At 48.6% G+C, this 17,816-nt stretch overlaps 1 protein-coding gene across 4 annotated transcripts in view; it reads left to right on the plus strand.

Annotated features, from left to right (window-relative positions):
* WHRN (whirlin) overlaps positions 1–17,816 on the plus strand; it is a 104,413-nt gene that overhangs the window by 30,313 nt on the left and 56,284 nt on the right. For 3 of the 4 annotated variants that reach the window (XM_017875924.1, XM_017875926.1, XM_017875923.1), the window contains one exon: positions 8,374–8,499. The exons of the other annotated variant lie outside the window; for it this stretch is intronic. In XM_017875924.1, the coding sequence (XP_017731413.1) occupies positions 8,374–8,499 (126 nt within the window). The remainder of the gene's footprint in view (positions 1–8,373; positions 8,500–17,816) is intronic. 4 annotated transcript variants of the gene reach the window in all.

Genomic DNA, 17,816 nt, shown 5'->3' on the forward strand with positions numbered 1-17,816 from the left:
GTATGGCTTCCCATTTTGTTCTAACCCGCAGCCTCTATAGCTCTCATAAACTAGAGCTGATTTGTCATGGGGGGCTAAGTAGGATAGTGTCAGTGTGCAGGGATGGTAACACCTTGGGTCCCAGGCTGCCTGGGTTCAAACCTTGGTTCTGCCTCTTGCTTTTAATTTTTTTGGATATATATTCCCCAAAGTGGAATTGCTGGAGCATCTGGTAGTTGTGTTTTTAATTTTTGGAGGAACCACCCTACTATTTTCCCTATCGTCTGCACCATGTTACATTCCCACCAACAGTGCACCAGGGTTCCTCTTCCTCCACATCCTGGCCAGCACCTGTTGTTCTGTTGTTTTGTTAGTAGCTGTCCTCGTGGATGCGAGGCAGCATGAGTTTTTTCCTGATCTGTCTTCACTGTGGGCCTTTATGTGATGCCTTAGCAATGTGCTGACAGTGCTGAAGGTCACAGCAGGGACATGGTGGTGTTTAGGGGCAAGGTCAGTTCTGCCTCTTTTTAGGTTCTTATTCCTAACCATTCCCCTATTTCACGTCCCCAGTGTGAGGAGGCAGGTTTGTGGAACAGGACTTGTTCTGGCACATTACATAAGGTATAAATGTGATACATGTCCTCTGAAAGGGACAGGGAGAGTGCTGTGGTGTGCAGAGAAGGGAGGTTCTGCACACCAGAGAAATCGGGGAAGGCTTCCTGGAGGAGGCAACATTTTAGGTTTGGACATGTGGCAGTGGAAGGGAAGGGTGACCCAGACAGAGGGAACAGCGTGACAATGTCCAGAGGTTAGAGAGAGCAAGACGGGTCCTAAGTGATTCCTTTGGCTGTGAAACAAGGTTGGAGAAGTAGAATGGAGTTAGCTCCCACAGGCTGAGATGCTGGGCTGGGAATGTGTGTGGGTGGGGGACACTTTTTTTCTGCAGACAACGGAGACTTGTTGGGCATTCTCTTAGCTGGTGAGGGAAGAAGGGCTAAATCAATTTCAAGTATCCAAAGACCTTTAGCAAGACCATGAAAAAGAAGGTGTGCAAAGCTTGTTTTCAAGAGAGGTGAGAGTGGCGAAGTAAAAACACAAAGAACTTCTGGAGCCAGTAATGTTGTTTCTTGTTTTAGTCAAGATGAACTTCAAAGGTGGAAAATGAACCTTGGGGGAAGGTTCCAGTACTCTGCTAGCATTCCCTCCTGTGTGCATATTCAGGATGAGATTTTTCCTGAGTTGAGTGGGGTGAACTCATTTCTTTGAAATGGCTTGAAATTAAGGATGGTTTGAATCAGCTTACAGGACTGGGGGTGGCAGGAGAGAAGGAAAGAAGACCCAGAGGAGAAGGCTGCATCAGGATGGGAGAGCGAGTGTGTTGCCGTGGAGTCTTTGGGGTGGAGGGAAGAAGCATGCTGTTTCTAGACCCTCCTCCGAGGCAGGTGCCTTCCCTTCTCCTCCGTGCCTCCTACAGGCTTGAGGATCCAGTCTGAGCTGCAGGACTGATCACCTGTTCTTGGGTTCTGACTGTGAACGTGTCATGGCTCAGCCTGGGGCCCTTGCAGAGCATCTAGCAGAAACTCACAGATGGGCTTTCAGAAGGCGGCCTGCATCTGAAAGAGATGGGGTTGTTAATGTGGTGATGAACCAGTATCCAGAGTGATGGAAGCACAGCTTCCCAAGGGTTTATCTCTTCACTGCAGTTTTCAGATTTCACGGTGGTTTTGTAGAATCATTTGACTGGTAGGCCAGTCCTATAAAATACTTACAGATAGTGTCATTCCTCCCGTTTTCCAGATAAGAAAATGGAGGTCTGAAGAGCCTGCATGAATTATCCCAGCTCATACAGCTAGAGAGTGGCTGGGACAGGTGAGGCTCACATCTCAGGCTTATGCCTGGTCCCTTCAGTGTCCCCTGGCTCTGGCTCTTTGGGTCCGGCCCTCGCACAGCCACAATGCTGGCTCAGCTCCCCCCAGGAGAGACAGCAGAGCCTGCCTGCCCCACAGCACCAGTCATCTTGGTCAGCATCTGGAATCTGCTCAGGGGAATGATGCGGGCAGGAACAGCTATTTGTAGAACTCAGATGCCCCTCTCACCCCTTCCCGGTCATTTGCCCACGAGCTTTATTGAGAACCTCCTAAGTCTTATTCCACTGCAGTGTCCCTGTCCCACAGCCCCCTACTCTGCAGTGAGCAGTTAGACCCAGCTGCAGCAGAAGCAGCCGCTCCGCCAAGCTCATATGTCTCCAGTAGCCACAGAAACAAGATGGGACCTGCCCTTCGGCTCAGGCTGCTACAACCCTAGAATACAAGGAGTAGGGGCTTTGGGCTCAGCAGCACTGGGTTTGAAGCTTGTTTTTCAAACTTCCTGACTAGGTGACCTTGGACAAGCCACTTAACCTTGGATGAGTCACTTAAGCTTCCCCATCCATGATTGGAGGATGGTCACGCCAGTCATGTGAGGCTGTTTCAAGGATTAATAATCAAGGCTCATAAGCACAGAGCACAGTGCCTGGACATAGTAATGAATTCCAGCAACAACCATCAGTTACTGAATGCCGACTAGGTACTAGTCTTTTCCCCCAAAATATGTACCGAGTACCTATAATGGGCCTGCTGTGCATACTGGGGATACATCAGTGAACAGACAAAGAATAGACAACACCTTGGCCATTGTCAAGGGCTGACACTCTAGTGTGTTGTGGGGGGACCGTGAGGGGCATTAAAAGAAACAATATACAGTCTATTGTAAAATGGGAGAGAACCAAGCAAGGAAAGGGCGTGGGAGGGTGGTGTATGCGCCAGGCAGTGTTAGAGAAGGGGCAGGGAAGGCCTAACTAACAAGGTGACAAAAGAAAGGGTCTCAAGCTGACGAGGAAGTGATCGTACATGGATCCATCCTGTCTGGGCAGAGTGCTCCAGGCGGCTGGAGGCCTCAGGCAGATGAACAGGGCCTCTTGAGGGAGGGCTGCTGGCTTGGCCACGGGCAGTGCTGGCTCCAGGTAGGTTGCACAATTCTCATTTTATAGACTGGGCAACTGAAGATCTGAGAAGCAACAGGGCTTATCCCAAGGGTGCCCAAGAGTGAGGGGCAGAACCAGGACTTGAACTCAGGCCCATGAGAGGCAGTGTAGTGCATTGGTTAAATGCCCAGGCACTGCAGGCAGGCCAGGCGGCTGGGTATGTGAATCAGCCCCATCATTTCACCCCTCAGAGTTGAGCCTCAGTTTCCTCATCTGGGAAGTGGGGATAACAACAAACCCGTAGAGGAGGAATCAGCATTCAATGAGGTAATGCATGCAAAGTGCTGAGCTCTGTGCCTGGGACATAGGAAACACTCAGTACATTTAGTGACCAATTTCATGAGTTATTATTCTATTAATATTATTAGCAGTGGTGTTATTTTCACTGGGCCAGGCCACCTCTCACAGCGTTGTTTGCTTTCCCATAGATGAACTCCGACTCATGCCAAATGCTGGTTGAATTTTCAGCAGGTGATTGAGGCAGATTACCTTGTGCTTGATAGAACTGTTATTACAGTTCCATGATGAAGACTCATTTTATTCTGATGTAAAGAATTTATGGGGAGGTGGCAGAGAGGTGGGGAGGTTTGTTTTCATCCTCAGTGTTCAGAGTGGGCTGCTGCAGACACAGGCTGCCATCTGCGTGTTCCTGGGCTTCGCTGCAAAGACGCCCAAGCTCCTCTCGGCTCTCTCCCTATCGGGATCTTCTTGTCCTGGAGCTGGAAGGGCCCTGGGGTGGGGGTGGCGGTGGGCTGGGATGGGGCGGGGGACTGACTGCAGGTCACCCAAGGAGCTGGGCTAGATCCTGGGTGTGTAGACCCCAGGCCGGCCTGGCTTGTTCCAAGTCCTTAAGGTGCAGCATGGAGGAAGGGGCTCTGCCAGGCGTGGCAGGAGTGGGGATCAAGGCAGGAGCTGCCTACTGTGTCCTCAGCCAGCCTCTCTGTTCTGTCCCTGATCTGAACCCCACCCCTCCTACATCACCACCATCATAAGACACACCACTTCTCATGGGAGATCTCTAGAAAGTCACCCCTCTCCTCTTCCCTGTTTCCAGGAGTCTTCCTGCAGTCCACATTGGAGCCTGTCACTCTCCTGCTCATAGCCCAGCGTCTTAGCCTGGCTTGTGGCACCCTCACCAGTGAGGCGAATCTCAGCCATTTTCCCCATTCTCCTGCCACACTCCGGCCATACAGGACCTGTGTGGTGACTCCAGGGGGCTGCGCACTGTCCTGTGTGCGGGTTTAGCACATGCCATTGCTTCTGGAATGGCATCTTCCCTCTTCTGTCCCTGGCTGCCCCCCTACCCTGCCCCAGCCTTTAAGGCTCAGTGGTCACATTTCTGGGGAGCTCTGCCTTTGGATGGGCTGCTGGGAATAGACTCTCAGACCAAGATTTGCCTGAAAAAGGTTTATAGGAGTATCCCCAAGTCTGAAGATGTCTACCTCATCCGCTCTGGAACTTGTGAGTAGAACCTTATATAGCAAAAGGTATGCTGCAGATGTGAGTAAGTGATGGTCTTGACGTGGGGGATTGTCTGGGTGGGCCCCGTGTCATCACAAGGGTCCTTGTAAGATGGAATCAGGAGGTCAGAGAAAGGGAGACGTGATGGTAAAAGCAGAGAGCAACTGATTGGAAGATGCCGTGCTGCCAGCCTTGAAGATAGAGGATGGGGCCGTGAACCAAGGAATGCAGGTGGCCCCTAGAAGCTGGAAGAGGCAAGGAAGTGGGTTCTCCTCTGGAGCCTCTAGGAGGAGTGTGGTCCTTTTGGCACACTTTACACTTCCAACCTCCCGAACTGTCAGATAACAAATCTGTGTTGCTCTTAGGCTGTGTATGTGGTGATTTGTTACAGTGGCAGCAGTAGCTGCAGTGGCTGCGACTGTTTCCTAACAGGACTTGTCATGTGTGCAACAGAACCAACAGTAGCTAATACTTATTGAGCATCTACTAGGGGTCAGAGAGTAGCCACATGCTCTCACTTGTCTCTTAATTTGATCCTCTTCGTGGTAACCTTATAAGACAGGTGGATAAATTATTGTCATCCTCATTTTCAGGTGAGGAGGCTGAGGCACAGAGAGGTTAAGTAACTTGCTCAAGGTCAATGCTGGTGAAGGACCGAGGGACACAGGGCAGGGCTGCAAGTGCCGTCTCAGCACAGGTCTCAGCGGGTCCCACAGGGAGCTCTGGAGCTGGGATGGCCCTGCAGAGGTGTCCAGAATTGAGGCAAGGACTGGCTTTTACCCACCTCCATCAGCCACTAGCCACAGAGCTGCCTCCAGGGAGGGGTGTGACCCTGGTGAGGTGCTCCCTTGACCTAGGGCAGTTCTTGAGGAGGGACTCACTGCCCTAGGGAGGAGCGTCTTGGTCCTGGAGGGGGTGCACTGTCCCATCCTGGGTGGCCTTGTTCTTTCCTCTCAGCATTCTCTTACCACCCGGTGACTCCTGAGCCTCTGGAGGGACCCAGCACAAGGCCTAGCACAGACTCCAGGCTCGGAAGCATTTGGATGGAACTCCAGTCTGGCTCACGTCCACACAGTCATCCTGGCCTGCACAGCAGCCCAGAGTCACCATCTCCCATGAGGAAGGCCACGCACGCTTTCCAGGTCGCACCTGCTAGCTTGGCCGAGATGCCACCATGAGGATAACGACAGCCACTGTTTTCTAGTGCTTCCCTGTACCAGCCACGACCCTATGCCCTCTACACAAATGAACCCATTCATCCCTCACAGCAGCCCAAGGAAGTGAACCTGACTGATTTCCCCATTTTCTAGATGAGGAAACTGAGGCACAGAGAGATAAAGCAACTTGGCTGGGGCCACACACCTAGTAAGTTGGCAGTCTGGCTCCGGAGTCTGAACATGCATTAATCACCATGTGGTTTCGCCTCCCAGTTATGCAGAGCTGCCTGTGACAAGGGACCAGGGTGGGCCTTGAACCCAGGTCCCCTCAGATCTGCTCAAGCCTTGGAGCTGGCACTGCACTGGGGCAGAACAGGTCAGATCATAGGGGCTGGGTTACTATTCCCAAGTCTGACCTCAAGTGTCTGCAGAGCCTGCTGTTTCCAGAACCTCTGTCTAACCAGTGGCTGCATGTGGGTCTCCTGCTTGCTCCCTGCAGAGCCCTATGGGCCTCACCAGGGCCCTCCTTACTAATGTGGTCATTCTGTCTGAGGAGCAAACTAGGGCTGGTTCTGGACTAAGGCAGCTGGGCCCATCCCACAGAGCAGTGCCTCCCTGGCACAGTCCCACATGGGATAGACCACCTGACATACCACAGAGTCTGCCATCTTGAAACCAAACCCTGGAGAGTCACTGTCTATTGGACTCTTTCCTGACATCATTCGGCAGCCAATAGGAGCAAAACCACCACTTTTTGTTCCCAAGTGGTGGTCCCAGATAGTGTCCCAGAGAGAAGCAGCACATTAAAGAGTTCGGGGTTCCAGAGGTGGGCAGAACCCAGGTCTGACTTAGCCATGAGTTGGCTGCGATTGTTTCCTAATAGGACTTGTCATGTGTGCAACAGAGCCAACAGTAGCTAATACTTATTGAGCATCTACTAGGGGTCAGAGAGTAGCCACATGCTCTCACTTGTCTCTTAATTTGATCCTCTTCATGGTAACCTTTTAAGACAGGCAGATAAATTATTGTCATCCTCATTTTCAGGTGAGGAGGCTGAGGCACAGAGAGGTTAAGTAACTTGCTCAAAGTCACACAGCTGTGCCCTCGCCTGGGAAGTTGGGACTTGAGTATCTTCTTCACCACCTCTTCTCAAGGTGGTTGAAAAATTCAATGAGATAGCACATTTAAAGGGCACAGAACACTTGATAACTCTTAGATGAATAACTTCCAAAATAGAAATCTGGTTTGGATGGCTTTCCCTAATGAAATGTGCTCTTTCCTGGTGCCTGAAGGGTCCCCCACCGCTCCCTGTCCCGTGGGCAGTCACATTGTGCTCTCTTTGGATCGCTTACTTGTCACTGTGTGTCTTGTCTCTTTGGGCTAGGTTTCAGCTATTCTGGTCTCCTGCCTTCTTTTCCATGAATCCCCCTTTCATACCCAAGACACACTTAACCTGCACATTCCTGCAGCTTCCCTCATGGATTAGGAACCGTTCTAGAATCTGCCCGCAGCCACCCCTGCCTGTGCTCGTGAGCCCCACCCTGTCCTCCAGCACCTGCTCTGGCCACTGCGACTCACTTCCTCCCGGATGGAGCTTGCTCTCCTGAGCACTGACATGAGCCGTCCCATGTCCCTGGAATGTTCCATTTCCCCTTCCCCCACTGGCTGACTCTCGCTCACCCTCCCATCTTATCAGAGATGCCACTTTCTCCAGGAAGCACCCCCCCATGCTAGTCAGGATCATTGCCCCTTTTCTGCACCCATGTGACCCTTGAGCAGCTTTGTCACGCGCTGCTCACATTGTACCGTGAAGGCCTGTCGACTGTACCACTAGACTGCGGGCCCCTCACGAACAGGACTGTGTCTGTCTCATCTCCAAGCCCCAGCACTGGGACTGCATTTAGTGGGTGTACCGTATGTATGTAGAGCCAGGGACCATCATGGTCCCTCAGGATGGATGGCCGAGCAGAAGACCCCCGGGGAGACAGCAGACGTCGGGAGAAATAGACCCCCTAGATGACAGGAGACCCCTGGGGAGGCAGGAGACCCCAGGAGAAATAGGAGACTCCTAAGGTGACAGGAGACCCCTGAGGTGACAGGAGACCCCTGGGGAGGCAGGAGACGCCTGAGGTGACAGGAGACCCCTGAGGTGATGGGAGACCCCTGAGGTGACAGGAGACCCCTGAGGTGATGAGAGACCCCTGGGGAGGTGGGAGACCCCTGAGGTGACAGGAGACCCTTGAGGTGACAGGAGACCCCTGGAGTGACAAGAGACCCCTGGGGTGACAGGAGACCTCTGGGGAAGCAGGGTGGTGGCTGCCCTGAGCCTGGCCTGAACCTTGATCCTAAGGAGGGAAGATGGAGCCTAATTGAGACCCCGGGGCGCGAACAGTCACCCCTAACTAAAGCCTCAGGTGAACATGGCCACTGTGGCGTGAAGAACATGAGGGAAATGTCTAAGTAGTCTCGGGTGTTGGCCCTGAGGGGATCCCGGAGGCCACCTCTCTCAGCACCTTCCCCCCACTGCACTTGGAACTGTGACCAAGAGCAAGTGAGGGGCTTCCTCAAGGTCACCCATCAAGTCAGAGGCAGAGCTGGGGCAGGAACTGGAATGTTCTAGGTTATGTTCCAGGCCTTGGCCTGGGCCTCCTTGCCAGCCGGATAAGATGTGCTCTTCAGAGTACGAGAGGGGGCACTGCAGCCTGAAGGTATGGGTCCCCCAGTCCCTCTAATGTTCTCCTCTCCCTCTGACAGGTGAACCTGGTGCTGGGGGATGGCCGGTCCCTAGGCCTCACGATCCGTGGGGGAGCTGAGTACGGCCTTGGCATTTACATCACTGGCGTGGACCCAGGCTCTGAAGCAGAAGGCAGCGGGCTCAAGGTGAGGGGAGGGCCCGAGGGAGGGAAAGCTCTGTGCATGGAGCTGTTTGCTGCTGATTTTAAATAGATCTCCAGCAGAGCAATCAGCACCCCACCTTGAGGACTGGTCCCAGCTGGGGAGCCCTCCGTGGCTGCTGTACCTCTAAATTCACAGCTCACAGCAGCAGCAGGGTGGCTGCCTACGCAGTGTGGGCAGCAGGCCAGCCCGAACTTGTTGTACTGCTGTTTTGCAAACACTGCTGATGGCCTGTGATGGCCCTGACTTCAGGGTTTGTTAGGACATGTGGAGAGGGAAGAGGAGAGAAAGTGATGGGCTGGGTTGGGGGTGGCCCTGGGCAGCTTCAGGTCTGGCATTCAATCCGGACAACCAGCAGTTTTCAAAATGATATTACTAGCTCCCATTTTAAAGAGGGTGAACTGTGTGCCCAGTGTCTGCGATCCACTTTACACATGCCATCTAGTTGACTCCTCACGCTACCCTGAGGGGTAGGGTATTACTACCCACATTTTCCAGTTGGGGAAACTGAGACATACAGAGGTTAAGCTGACCTGTCCAAGGCCACACAACTGGTGGGTTGCAGAGCAGACTTTGAACTTAGGCCGTCTGAATTTCAAAGCCCTCACTTAGCACCCTGCAGGGCAGCCTGGGAACTCGCTCAGAGAGACAAGACTCTGCTCAGAACGCAGGACCCAGGAGACTAATCACCAAATTAAAGAGTACCATGTGTTTGGGCTAAATCCTGATGCCAGGGATGCCACAGCAGCAGCAGCGATGTGGAGTGGTGACCATGGCACAGGTGGCCTTTGAGCCAGGCCATGGGGAGTGTGAGAGAGAGGGATGGGTAAAGGGGAAGGATGGGAGTAGCTGGCCAAAGGACCACACGTGTCTGACTGTTGGTGACTGACTAGATGGATGCCTAGTCTGTGTGCAAAGCCAGGGGAACAAAGCACATGATGAGGTTGTGTCTTTGTAACAAAGGGCCTTCCTTGCGTGCCCTGGTATCAGGAGATTTCATTTTCCACACAGACAAGAAGAAAAGGTCATATGTGGCCACCAAGTCACGTCATGGCAGACAGGCTAGAGTACAGAGACGATATGTCCGTCAGGTTCTCTTAGGAAATAGGCATTGTGGGAACAGCTCTGAGTTTGCAGTAGGGAAGCCTGGGTTCAAGTCCCAGTTTTGTTGCTTTTGCTTACATAGCTGTGTGACCCTGGAGAGTCCCTCCACCTGTCTGGGCTTCCCTTTCCTGTATAATAATACTAAGTAAGCCCTCACCAGACACTGAACCTGCTGGCATCTTGATCTGTGACTTCCCAGCCTCCAAAACTGAGAGACATAAATTTCTGTTGTTTATAAACTACCCAGTCTATGGTACTTTGTTATAGCAGCCCAAAGGGACAGACAGACATCATCATCATCATCATCTTCATCATCATCATCGTGGACATAATCATTAACATCTACCTTGTCTCCCCTTTCCCAGTTACTCTTCCAGGTGCTTTACATCATTAACTTGTTTAACCTTGCTTCCCTTTACTATATAATAATAATAGGTAACATTCCTTTCTCAGGGTTATTGCAAGCTCAAATGGGGAATTCTTATTAATTGTTATAGTAAACATTGCCATAGATTGTGTTCCTCCAAAGTTCATGCATTGAAATCCTTACCCACAAGCTGATAGTATTGGGAGGTGGGGCCTTTGGGAGGTGATTAGATCATGAGGGCGGAGCCCCATGAATGGGATTAGTGCCTTATAAAGGAGGCTCCAAGAGCTGCTTCGCCCCTTCCACCATGTAAGGATACAGCAAGAAGGCACAGTCTGTGAACCAGGAAGTGAGCCCTCACCGGACACCAAACCTGCTGGCGTCTTGATCTTGGACTCCAACCTCCAAAACTGTGAGATGTAAATTCCTGTTGCTTGTAAGCCACCCGGTCTATGGTACTTTGTTATAGCAGCCCTGATTGACTCAGACAAACATCGTTATCATCACTGTTATAGACATGGTAATTTACATGGAGCACGTATCATCTTTCCCAGGTGCTCTTCCAAGTGCCTTACGTCGTTAACTTGTTTAACCTCTTGATACTCCCGTGAAAGTAGGTTCTGTTGTGAGCACCATTTTATTTTTTATTTTTGCGGGTACATAGTAGGTGTGTACATTTGTGGGATACATGAGATGTTTAGATACAGGCATGAGTGTGTAATAATCACATTTTGGAGAATGGGGTATCCATCCCCTCAAACATTTACCCTTTGGTGAGCACCATTTTACAGGCTCAGTAGGTGAGACTCGGAGAGTTGCACAGCCTATGAGAGGGAAAGCCAGGATTCCCATCCAGGAATGAGGAGTCTGGTTCTAGACCTGTGCCAGCCAGATAGGTAGGAGATGTTCCACAGTGTCGGCCAGGTCTAGTTGATTGTGAAACGTGTTGGATCTAGGTGCTTGCTTTGCTTTTAGCAGGTAGGAGTGATGCTTTGTTAGGACTCCAGGGGGAAATAATCTGATAATATTCTGTATAGAATTTTTGTTTAACAAATTTATGTTGGAATAATTTTAGACTTAGTGAAAAGTTGCCGAGAGTTCCTGTTTATCCTTCACCCAGCTTCCTCTAATGTTCACATCATGTATAGCTGTGGTTTATTTGTCAAGACCGAGAAACTAACATCTGTACAATATTGTTAAACAAACTACAGGCTTTATTCACAGTGTCTCCACTCATGTCTTTTTTCTGTTCCAGGATCCAATCTAATCCAGCATACCACATTGCTTTTAGTCTTTATGAAGTTTAACTGCCATTTATTTTCCCCAAAAACTTAAAGATTAGCGGCAGTTTCTGAACACAGAGTAAAGATTTTGAATAAGTGGAGGATACTCGGGAGAAGGAAAATGGGGCCAGAGGAAAAGAGATGAAGCGGGATGAGTGATTCCCCAGAATACCTGCTGCATGGGGCTTCAGACCCAGCTACAGTCAGGACACAGACTTGGCTCTGAGCTTCCTGGAAGCCAACACAGAGAGTGAAGCAGGTCAGTGGTGTCTGTAAGAGGAAAACAGACCAGCTGTGTTTGAAAAACCTAGTTATTCTTCCTTCTGAGGCCTCAGAACAGTTTTCCTCTGGTCTGTCCTTGAGAGGATGTTGTGTGGTGCCATAGTGTCCTTGGTGACATAAATGTATGAACAGTTTACATACTTTGTTAGCGGTGAGTACCCTTTGATTAAAACCACGTTAAGAGAAAGGGAGAGAGGGAGCATTCCAGAGAGACAACATGTTAGGTCTTGGCCTAAGAGCACTGAGCATCTCGCCCTCTCTCTCTGATTACTGGTGGGTGGCGTCTTTTATTATCATGTTACCTTTCATTGAGGAGTTGCTATGTCACATACTGCGCTGAATACTTCTTATTCATTATCACGTAATTTTTGCAATGATATATTTTAAAAAAGAATGTTCTTCTTGCCAATTTATAGATAATAGATTTAGGAGCAATGTTAAGCAACTTGTCCAAGGCCACCCAGCTAAGTGCTAGAGCTGAGATTTTAACTCACGCCAGTAAACTCCAAGTCCATGTTCTTAACTACTATGGTATAGTGCCTCTCAGTCCTCAGTTTACAGCTGAAGAAACCAAGACTTATAGACTTAAACTGAGTTGCCCAAGATCAAATTCTTTCTGTTATCAGAGCTGTTATTTAAACCAAGACCTGACAGAGCCTGGGGTTGCCTTGTGCAGGGAAGGACAGGAGCCCCGGGGCCTCCACTGACCAGCTGTGTGAAGGTGGGCATGTCCTTCCCCTCCCTGGACCTCAGTCTCCCTGCTTGAACACTTGGGCGAGGTGATCTCTGAGGACTTCCCTAGATCTGTACATTTTCCTGACCTGAAAAGTTGCAGAGAGTTCTCTTTACATAGAGCAAACATTTTGAATGAGTAGAGGATATTGGGGAGAAGGAAAATGGGGGACAGGGAAAGAGATGAAGCCTCGATGAATGATATTCCAGAACACCCTACTCTGTGGGGCTGCAGACCCAGCTATAGGCAGGACACAGACTTGGCTCTGAGCTTCCTGGCAGCCAGCACAAAGAGGGTGCCCAGACACCAGGAATGTACTCCTCTCTGTTTCACCTACAGTTTTCATGTTCACAAAGAGATGCCAAAACCAGTAACCAGCTGATAGATCCCTCTTTTGCATGGAAGGATGTGGACATTCCATATAGGCTAGTGTCTGTGGTTGTCTCTTGCTTTTCCTCTTCCCGTTTTGTCTGTGAGTATATATACTTGTGACTCCTATAAACTAACACTGTACTTTGCAGCTTCTGAGCTGAGCAAGACGGACACAGTCTCTGACCTCCTCAGCTTATATTCTAGTAAGAAAGATAAAAACAAATTACACAACTGTATATTTAGTTACAATTGTGATAATACCAAGATGGCAACGCACGTGGAACCAACTGAGTGTATGCCCAGGAAGACCAACCCTGGTCTTTGGATATCTGGGAAGGCTTCCTGGAGAAGGAAGCATTTCGGTTGAAATTTAAAAGAGAACAAAACTAATTATGTGAAAGAGGAAGTGAGAATTCCAGGCAGAAAGAACAGCAAATGCCAAGTCCCTGAAGTGGAAAGAAGTGTTCCAGTGTGCAGACGAAGGCCTATGTGGCTGAACGTGGAAAGCCAGGTGGGGAGAAGATGCCTGACGATGCTGCTGAGGAAATAGCCCGATCGCACAGGAGATGTAATTCACCCAAGACTGTGCAGCTGTGAAAAGACGATGATCAAGATCTGCAGTTATTAATGTGGAAGGATGTCTGTGGGCTGTTACTAAGTGGGAAACACGGGCTGCAAAACCACATAGCTAACAGGATTTCATCTGTATTCTATATGAATGCAAAAATATGCATAGAAAAACATCTATGCTGGCCACACACCACAGTGTCAACAGTGGTTATCTCAGGTGGTAAGATAAGGGATGATTTCCACTTTTTTCTTTATGTCCTTAGGCGACGTCTGAATGGAGCAAGTATTCCTTTATGATCTTAAAAACAGCAACAATAAAGCGATTTCCATTCAGAAACAAGGCAGAGAAAAAATATTCCATAGAAGTTTCCACTCACTTTAGTTTGCCTCTCAGTTGCAGGCAATCAAAGGCTTTATTTGCTCATAAAATGCCTGCCTTCAGTAAAGTCCTTTCTATCTTCAATCCCCTCCGCAGTAAAGCATTTCATATTCCTGCCGTTTATTGTACTTTCCCCTCCAAGGCCCCTTGGATATGCTAACACCTGCCTATACTCACTTGGGCATCCAGGACTGATTAATTCTGTTTATTGCCAATGCACTTTCAGTGGAATTAGGCATATTGAAATGGAATAAAGGGGCTTGGCTATGTGGGCAGTGGAGCCAAGAAAAGCCTTTATTTGTAAATAGGGTTCCTTGCTGCTGTGCAGAGCTTCCCTTGAGAGAAAATGTGCCTTTCGCTTTGCTTCCAGCTGCTCAGCCCACTTAGCTCGTGAGGGCCTGGTTTGAGTCTGGGGTTGGGGGGGTGTCAGGATGGTACTGCCCTAAGTGGAGAAACACTTGGGGGGTCAGGCATGTTCCCAGCATTTGCCCTGGGGAGGTCCCATGGAACTTAGCACCTTCCCACCCCCCCCAGTGGGGGCTAACACCCCTTTGAGAGTTTATCCAAAGGGATCTCTCTTATTCCTTTGCACCTGCCCCCCAGCTTCAAACCCCACCAAAGAATGGACCACAAAACCTCCTTTGTTCCTTTAAGGACAACTGAGATTGACTGGCATTTGAAGTTAATCATAATGATAGCAGTTGCCATTTATTAACCAGTTATTATGAATCAAGCACTGTACTCAACACGTTAAATACACTTTTATTTCATCCTCCCGGTAGCCCTGTGGCGGACGTTAATAACATCATTTAATACATGAACAACTGAGGCTCAGAGAGGTGCAGTGGCTTCCCGGGGATTACCCAGGGATCTAGTACCTGGCCTTTTAAGTCCCTCCAAAGGTCATACGCTTTGCTCTGCCAACTTCCTAGTACCCTAACTTAATCAAATATCAAAAGGCTGCAAGGAGAGGAAATAAAGGACATTGAGTCTTCTTAGAAAACACCAAGCTTCCCAAGCCCAGTGTGGTTCCCGGATCTTGCCTGGCCCACGGCCTCCACACCTGAGTTTCCCTAGGGGTGGGAGCACATTTCATTTCTGCTCATGGGGGCCAGCTGCCATCCTGGCTGAGGCTCCTTGGAACAGGATCTCTGTTCCCATTAATGTCCCATTCTTGGGGTCACTGCTATGCAGACCCATCGAGTGTCTGGTGCAGAAACAATGTTTCAGTGACTGTGGGGATGACCTGCTGCTCTACAGGTCTACCACGGGTGCTGGGCTTTGCCGGGAGCCTGACCATGTCAACTTCATTGGTGAAGCCAACAGAGCTGGGGCTGCTCCCTCCATGTACTGGCTTCTGCCAGGGTCTGTTCTCCCCACCCACCCTCTCTGTACTGAGTCTCTGGACAGCACCCCTGTGCTAAGTACGCATCAAGCAGCAGGTGATCTATATGTGTCATCTCTCTCTACCCAGCTCTGGGAGGTAGGAACTCTTTATTTACGTGAAATCTCACTCTATTGCCCAGGCTGGAGTGCAGTGGTGTGGTCTTGGTTCACTGCAACCTCCGCCCCCCAGGTTCAAGCAATTCTCCTGCCTCAGCCTCCTGAGTAGCTGGGATCACAGGTGCCTCCTACCATGGCCAACTAATTTTTTTTTTTTTTTTTTTTTTTTTTTTTTTTTTTTTTTTTTTGTATTTTTAGTAGAAACAGGATTTCACCATGTTGGCCAGGCTGGTCTCAAACTCCAGACCTCAAGTGATCCGCCTGCCTCAGCCTCCCAAAGTGCTGAGATTACAGTTGTGAGCCACCGTGCCTGGCTGAAACTCTTAACCCATCTATAAATTGGGAGCACTTGTTTAATGAATGTCTCTTCTCCCAGATCATGGCTACATGAGGTAAAGAATGAATGTTGTTTACACATCATATCCCCTGCCCAAGACAGCACCTGGCACATAGTAGGTATCTGGGAAATTATTCTCGTCTTGAAGAAGTGACTGTGGAGAAGGCAGGCCCTGAGCCAGGTGTCTTTGACTCCAAAGCTCCTATCTTGAGCACTATCTCCTTTGCATCCTGGCCTGAACACAGAACAGAGCAGGCATTTTTGTTTGAGAAGTGTGAGTGGTTTTCCCACTTGTCTGGGTTGTGATCGGTTGTCTCTCAGAGATGCTTGCCTTTGGGCTAAAGGAAGCTGAGTAGCAGCCTGGCCCACAGTGAGTTTTGCTCGTCACGGGTACTCTCTGGACATTAGGTGCCATCTTCAGCTCTTCCCTGATGGAGGACAGATAGCGGGAATCAGTCTACACTCACAGATCTCAGCTGCCAACCCTCCATTTTACGCATGGGGATGCTGAGGGCCAGAAGGAAGGAAAGGACTGGCTGACAGAAGGGCCCAGAGCTCTGGGCCCCCAGCATAGAGCCCCATTGCCGTGAGGCGGTTTGGCTTTGTCTGCTCATTCCGTCCTGATGCTTCTGCTGGGAGGTGAGAACAAGCCCGACAGACTTTCCACGCCTGCTTCCCGTTTGTTCATGGAGGAAGGGGTATGGTTACTGTGTTTGTTTTGCATTGCTATAAAGGAATACCTGAGGCTGGGTAACTTATAAAGAAAAGAGGTTTATCTTGGCTCACAGTTCTGCAGGCTGTACAAAGAGCATGGTGCTGGCATCTGCTTCTGGTGAGGCCTCAGGAAGCTTTTACTTATGGCAGATGGTGAAACGGGAGCAGGTATGTCACAAGGTGAGAGACGGAGTAAGAGAGGTCCCAGGCTTTTTTAAACAACCAGCTCTCACATGAACTAATAGAGTGAGAACTCACTCATTACCTCTGGGAGTGCACCAAGCCCTTCATTAAGGGTCCACCCCTGTGACCCAAACACCTCCCAGTAGGCCCCACCTCCAACACTGGGGGGTCACATTTCAACATGGGATTCGGAGGGGACTAACATCCGAACTACATCAGTTACTGTATAATATCTGTTTAATAAGGATCCTTTAAATGTATTTCGTTCTGTGATTATGCCTGATTTTATGCCAGTCCTAATGAAGATGACAAAAATAATGTCTTAATATTTATATAATTCCTGACAGTTAAAAGAAATCTCACATAATAAGGGCACCTTACAAGCAACTCTCTGCCTTTCAATTCCACAACTTGGATGAATGGACCAATTTCTTGAAAGACACAAACTACTAACACTCCAGAAAGAAAAATAGATGACCTATAGATATCCTATATACTACATGTCCAAAAAATGGGGTTTATAGTTAAAATCATCCCCTCCCAAAAAAAAACTCAAGCCCAGACACTTTCATGAGTGACTTCCCAACTCATTTTATGAAGCCAGCATTATATAATACTAAGACTAGATACATTATAAGAAAAGGAAACCCAGACCACTATCTTTCATGAACACAAATGGAAATATCCTCCACAAAACATTAGCAAATCAAATCCAGCAATCTCTATAAGGGATAATTGATCACAACCAAGAGTTTTATACAAGGAATACAAGGCTATTTCAACATTTGAAAATCAATATAATTAACAGATTTAAAGAGAAAAGCCATATGATCAGAAAATACTTTAAAAAAATTCAACATCCCTTCATGATAAACAAACTAGGAATCAAATCTGATGAAGAATATCCACAGAAAACCCACAGCTAACATATTTCATGGTGAAAAATTAATGCTTTCCTTTAAGATAGAAATAAGGCAAAATTTTCTCTCAACTGTTCTACTCAGTATCATATTAGACATTATAGTCAGTGCAATAAGTCAATAAAAAGAAATAAAAGGCATACAGATCCAAAAAGAAGAAATAAAACTCTGACCATCTGCATAGAAAATTTCAAAGACTCTGCAATAAACCTCCCAGAACTAATAAATGAGTTTAGCAAAGTCAAAATATACGAAAGTCAACATACAAAAATCAATTCTACCTCTGGCAATGAACAACTGGAATCCAAAGTTAATAAAAACGATACCATTTATAATAGTGCTGAAAATACTTAGGTATACAGAGCTAACAAAATATGTGTAGTTTCTGCATGCTGACAATTACAGAACAGAAAAAAAAAAACTAAATGGAGAGATCTGTGTTCGTTGATTGGAAGACTGAATAGTATGAAGATGTTAAATCTTCTAATTTGATCTAGATTCAACACAATTCCAATTCCAATCCCAGGAAGCTTTTTTTTTTTTTTTTTTTTTTTT

The sequence above is a fragment of the Rhinopithecus bieti genome, unplaced genomic scaffold (genome assembly GCF_001698545.2).
Source record: "Rhinopithecus bieti isolate Rb0 unplaced genomic scaffold, ASM169854v2 scaffold_9997, whole genome shotgun sequence".
In the NCBI taxonomy this organism is placed as follows: domain Eukaryota; kingdom Metazoa; phylum Chordata; class Mammalia; order Primates; family Cercopithecidae; genus Rhinopithecus; species Rhinopithecus bieti.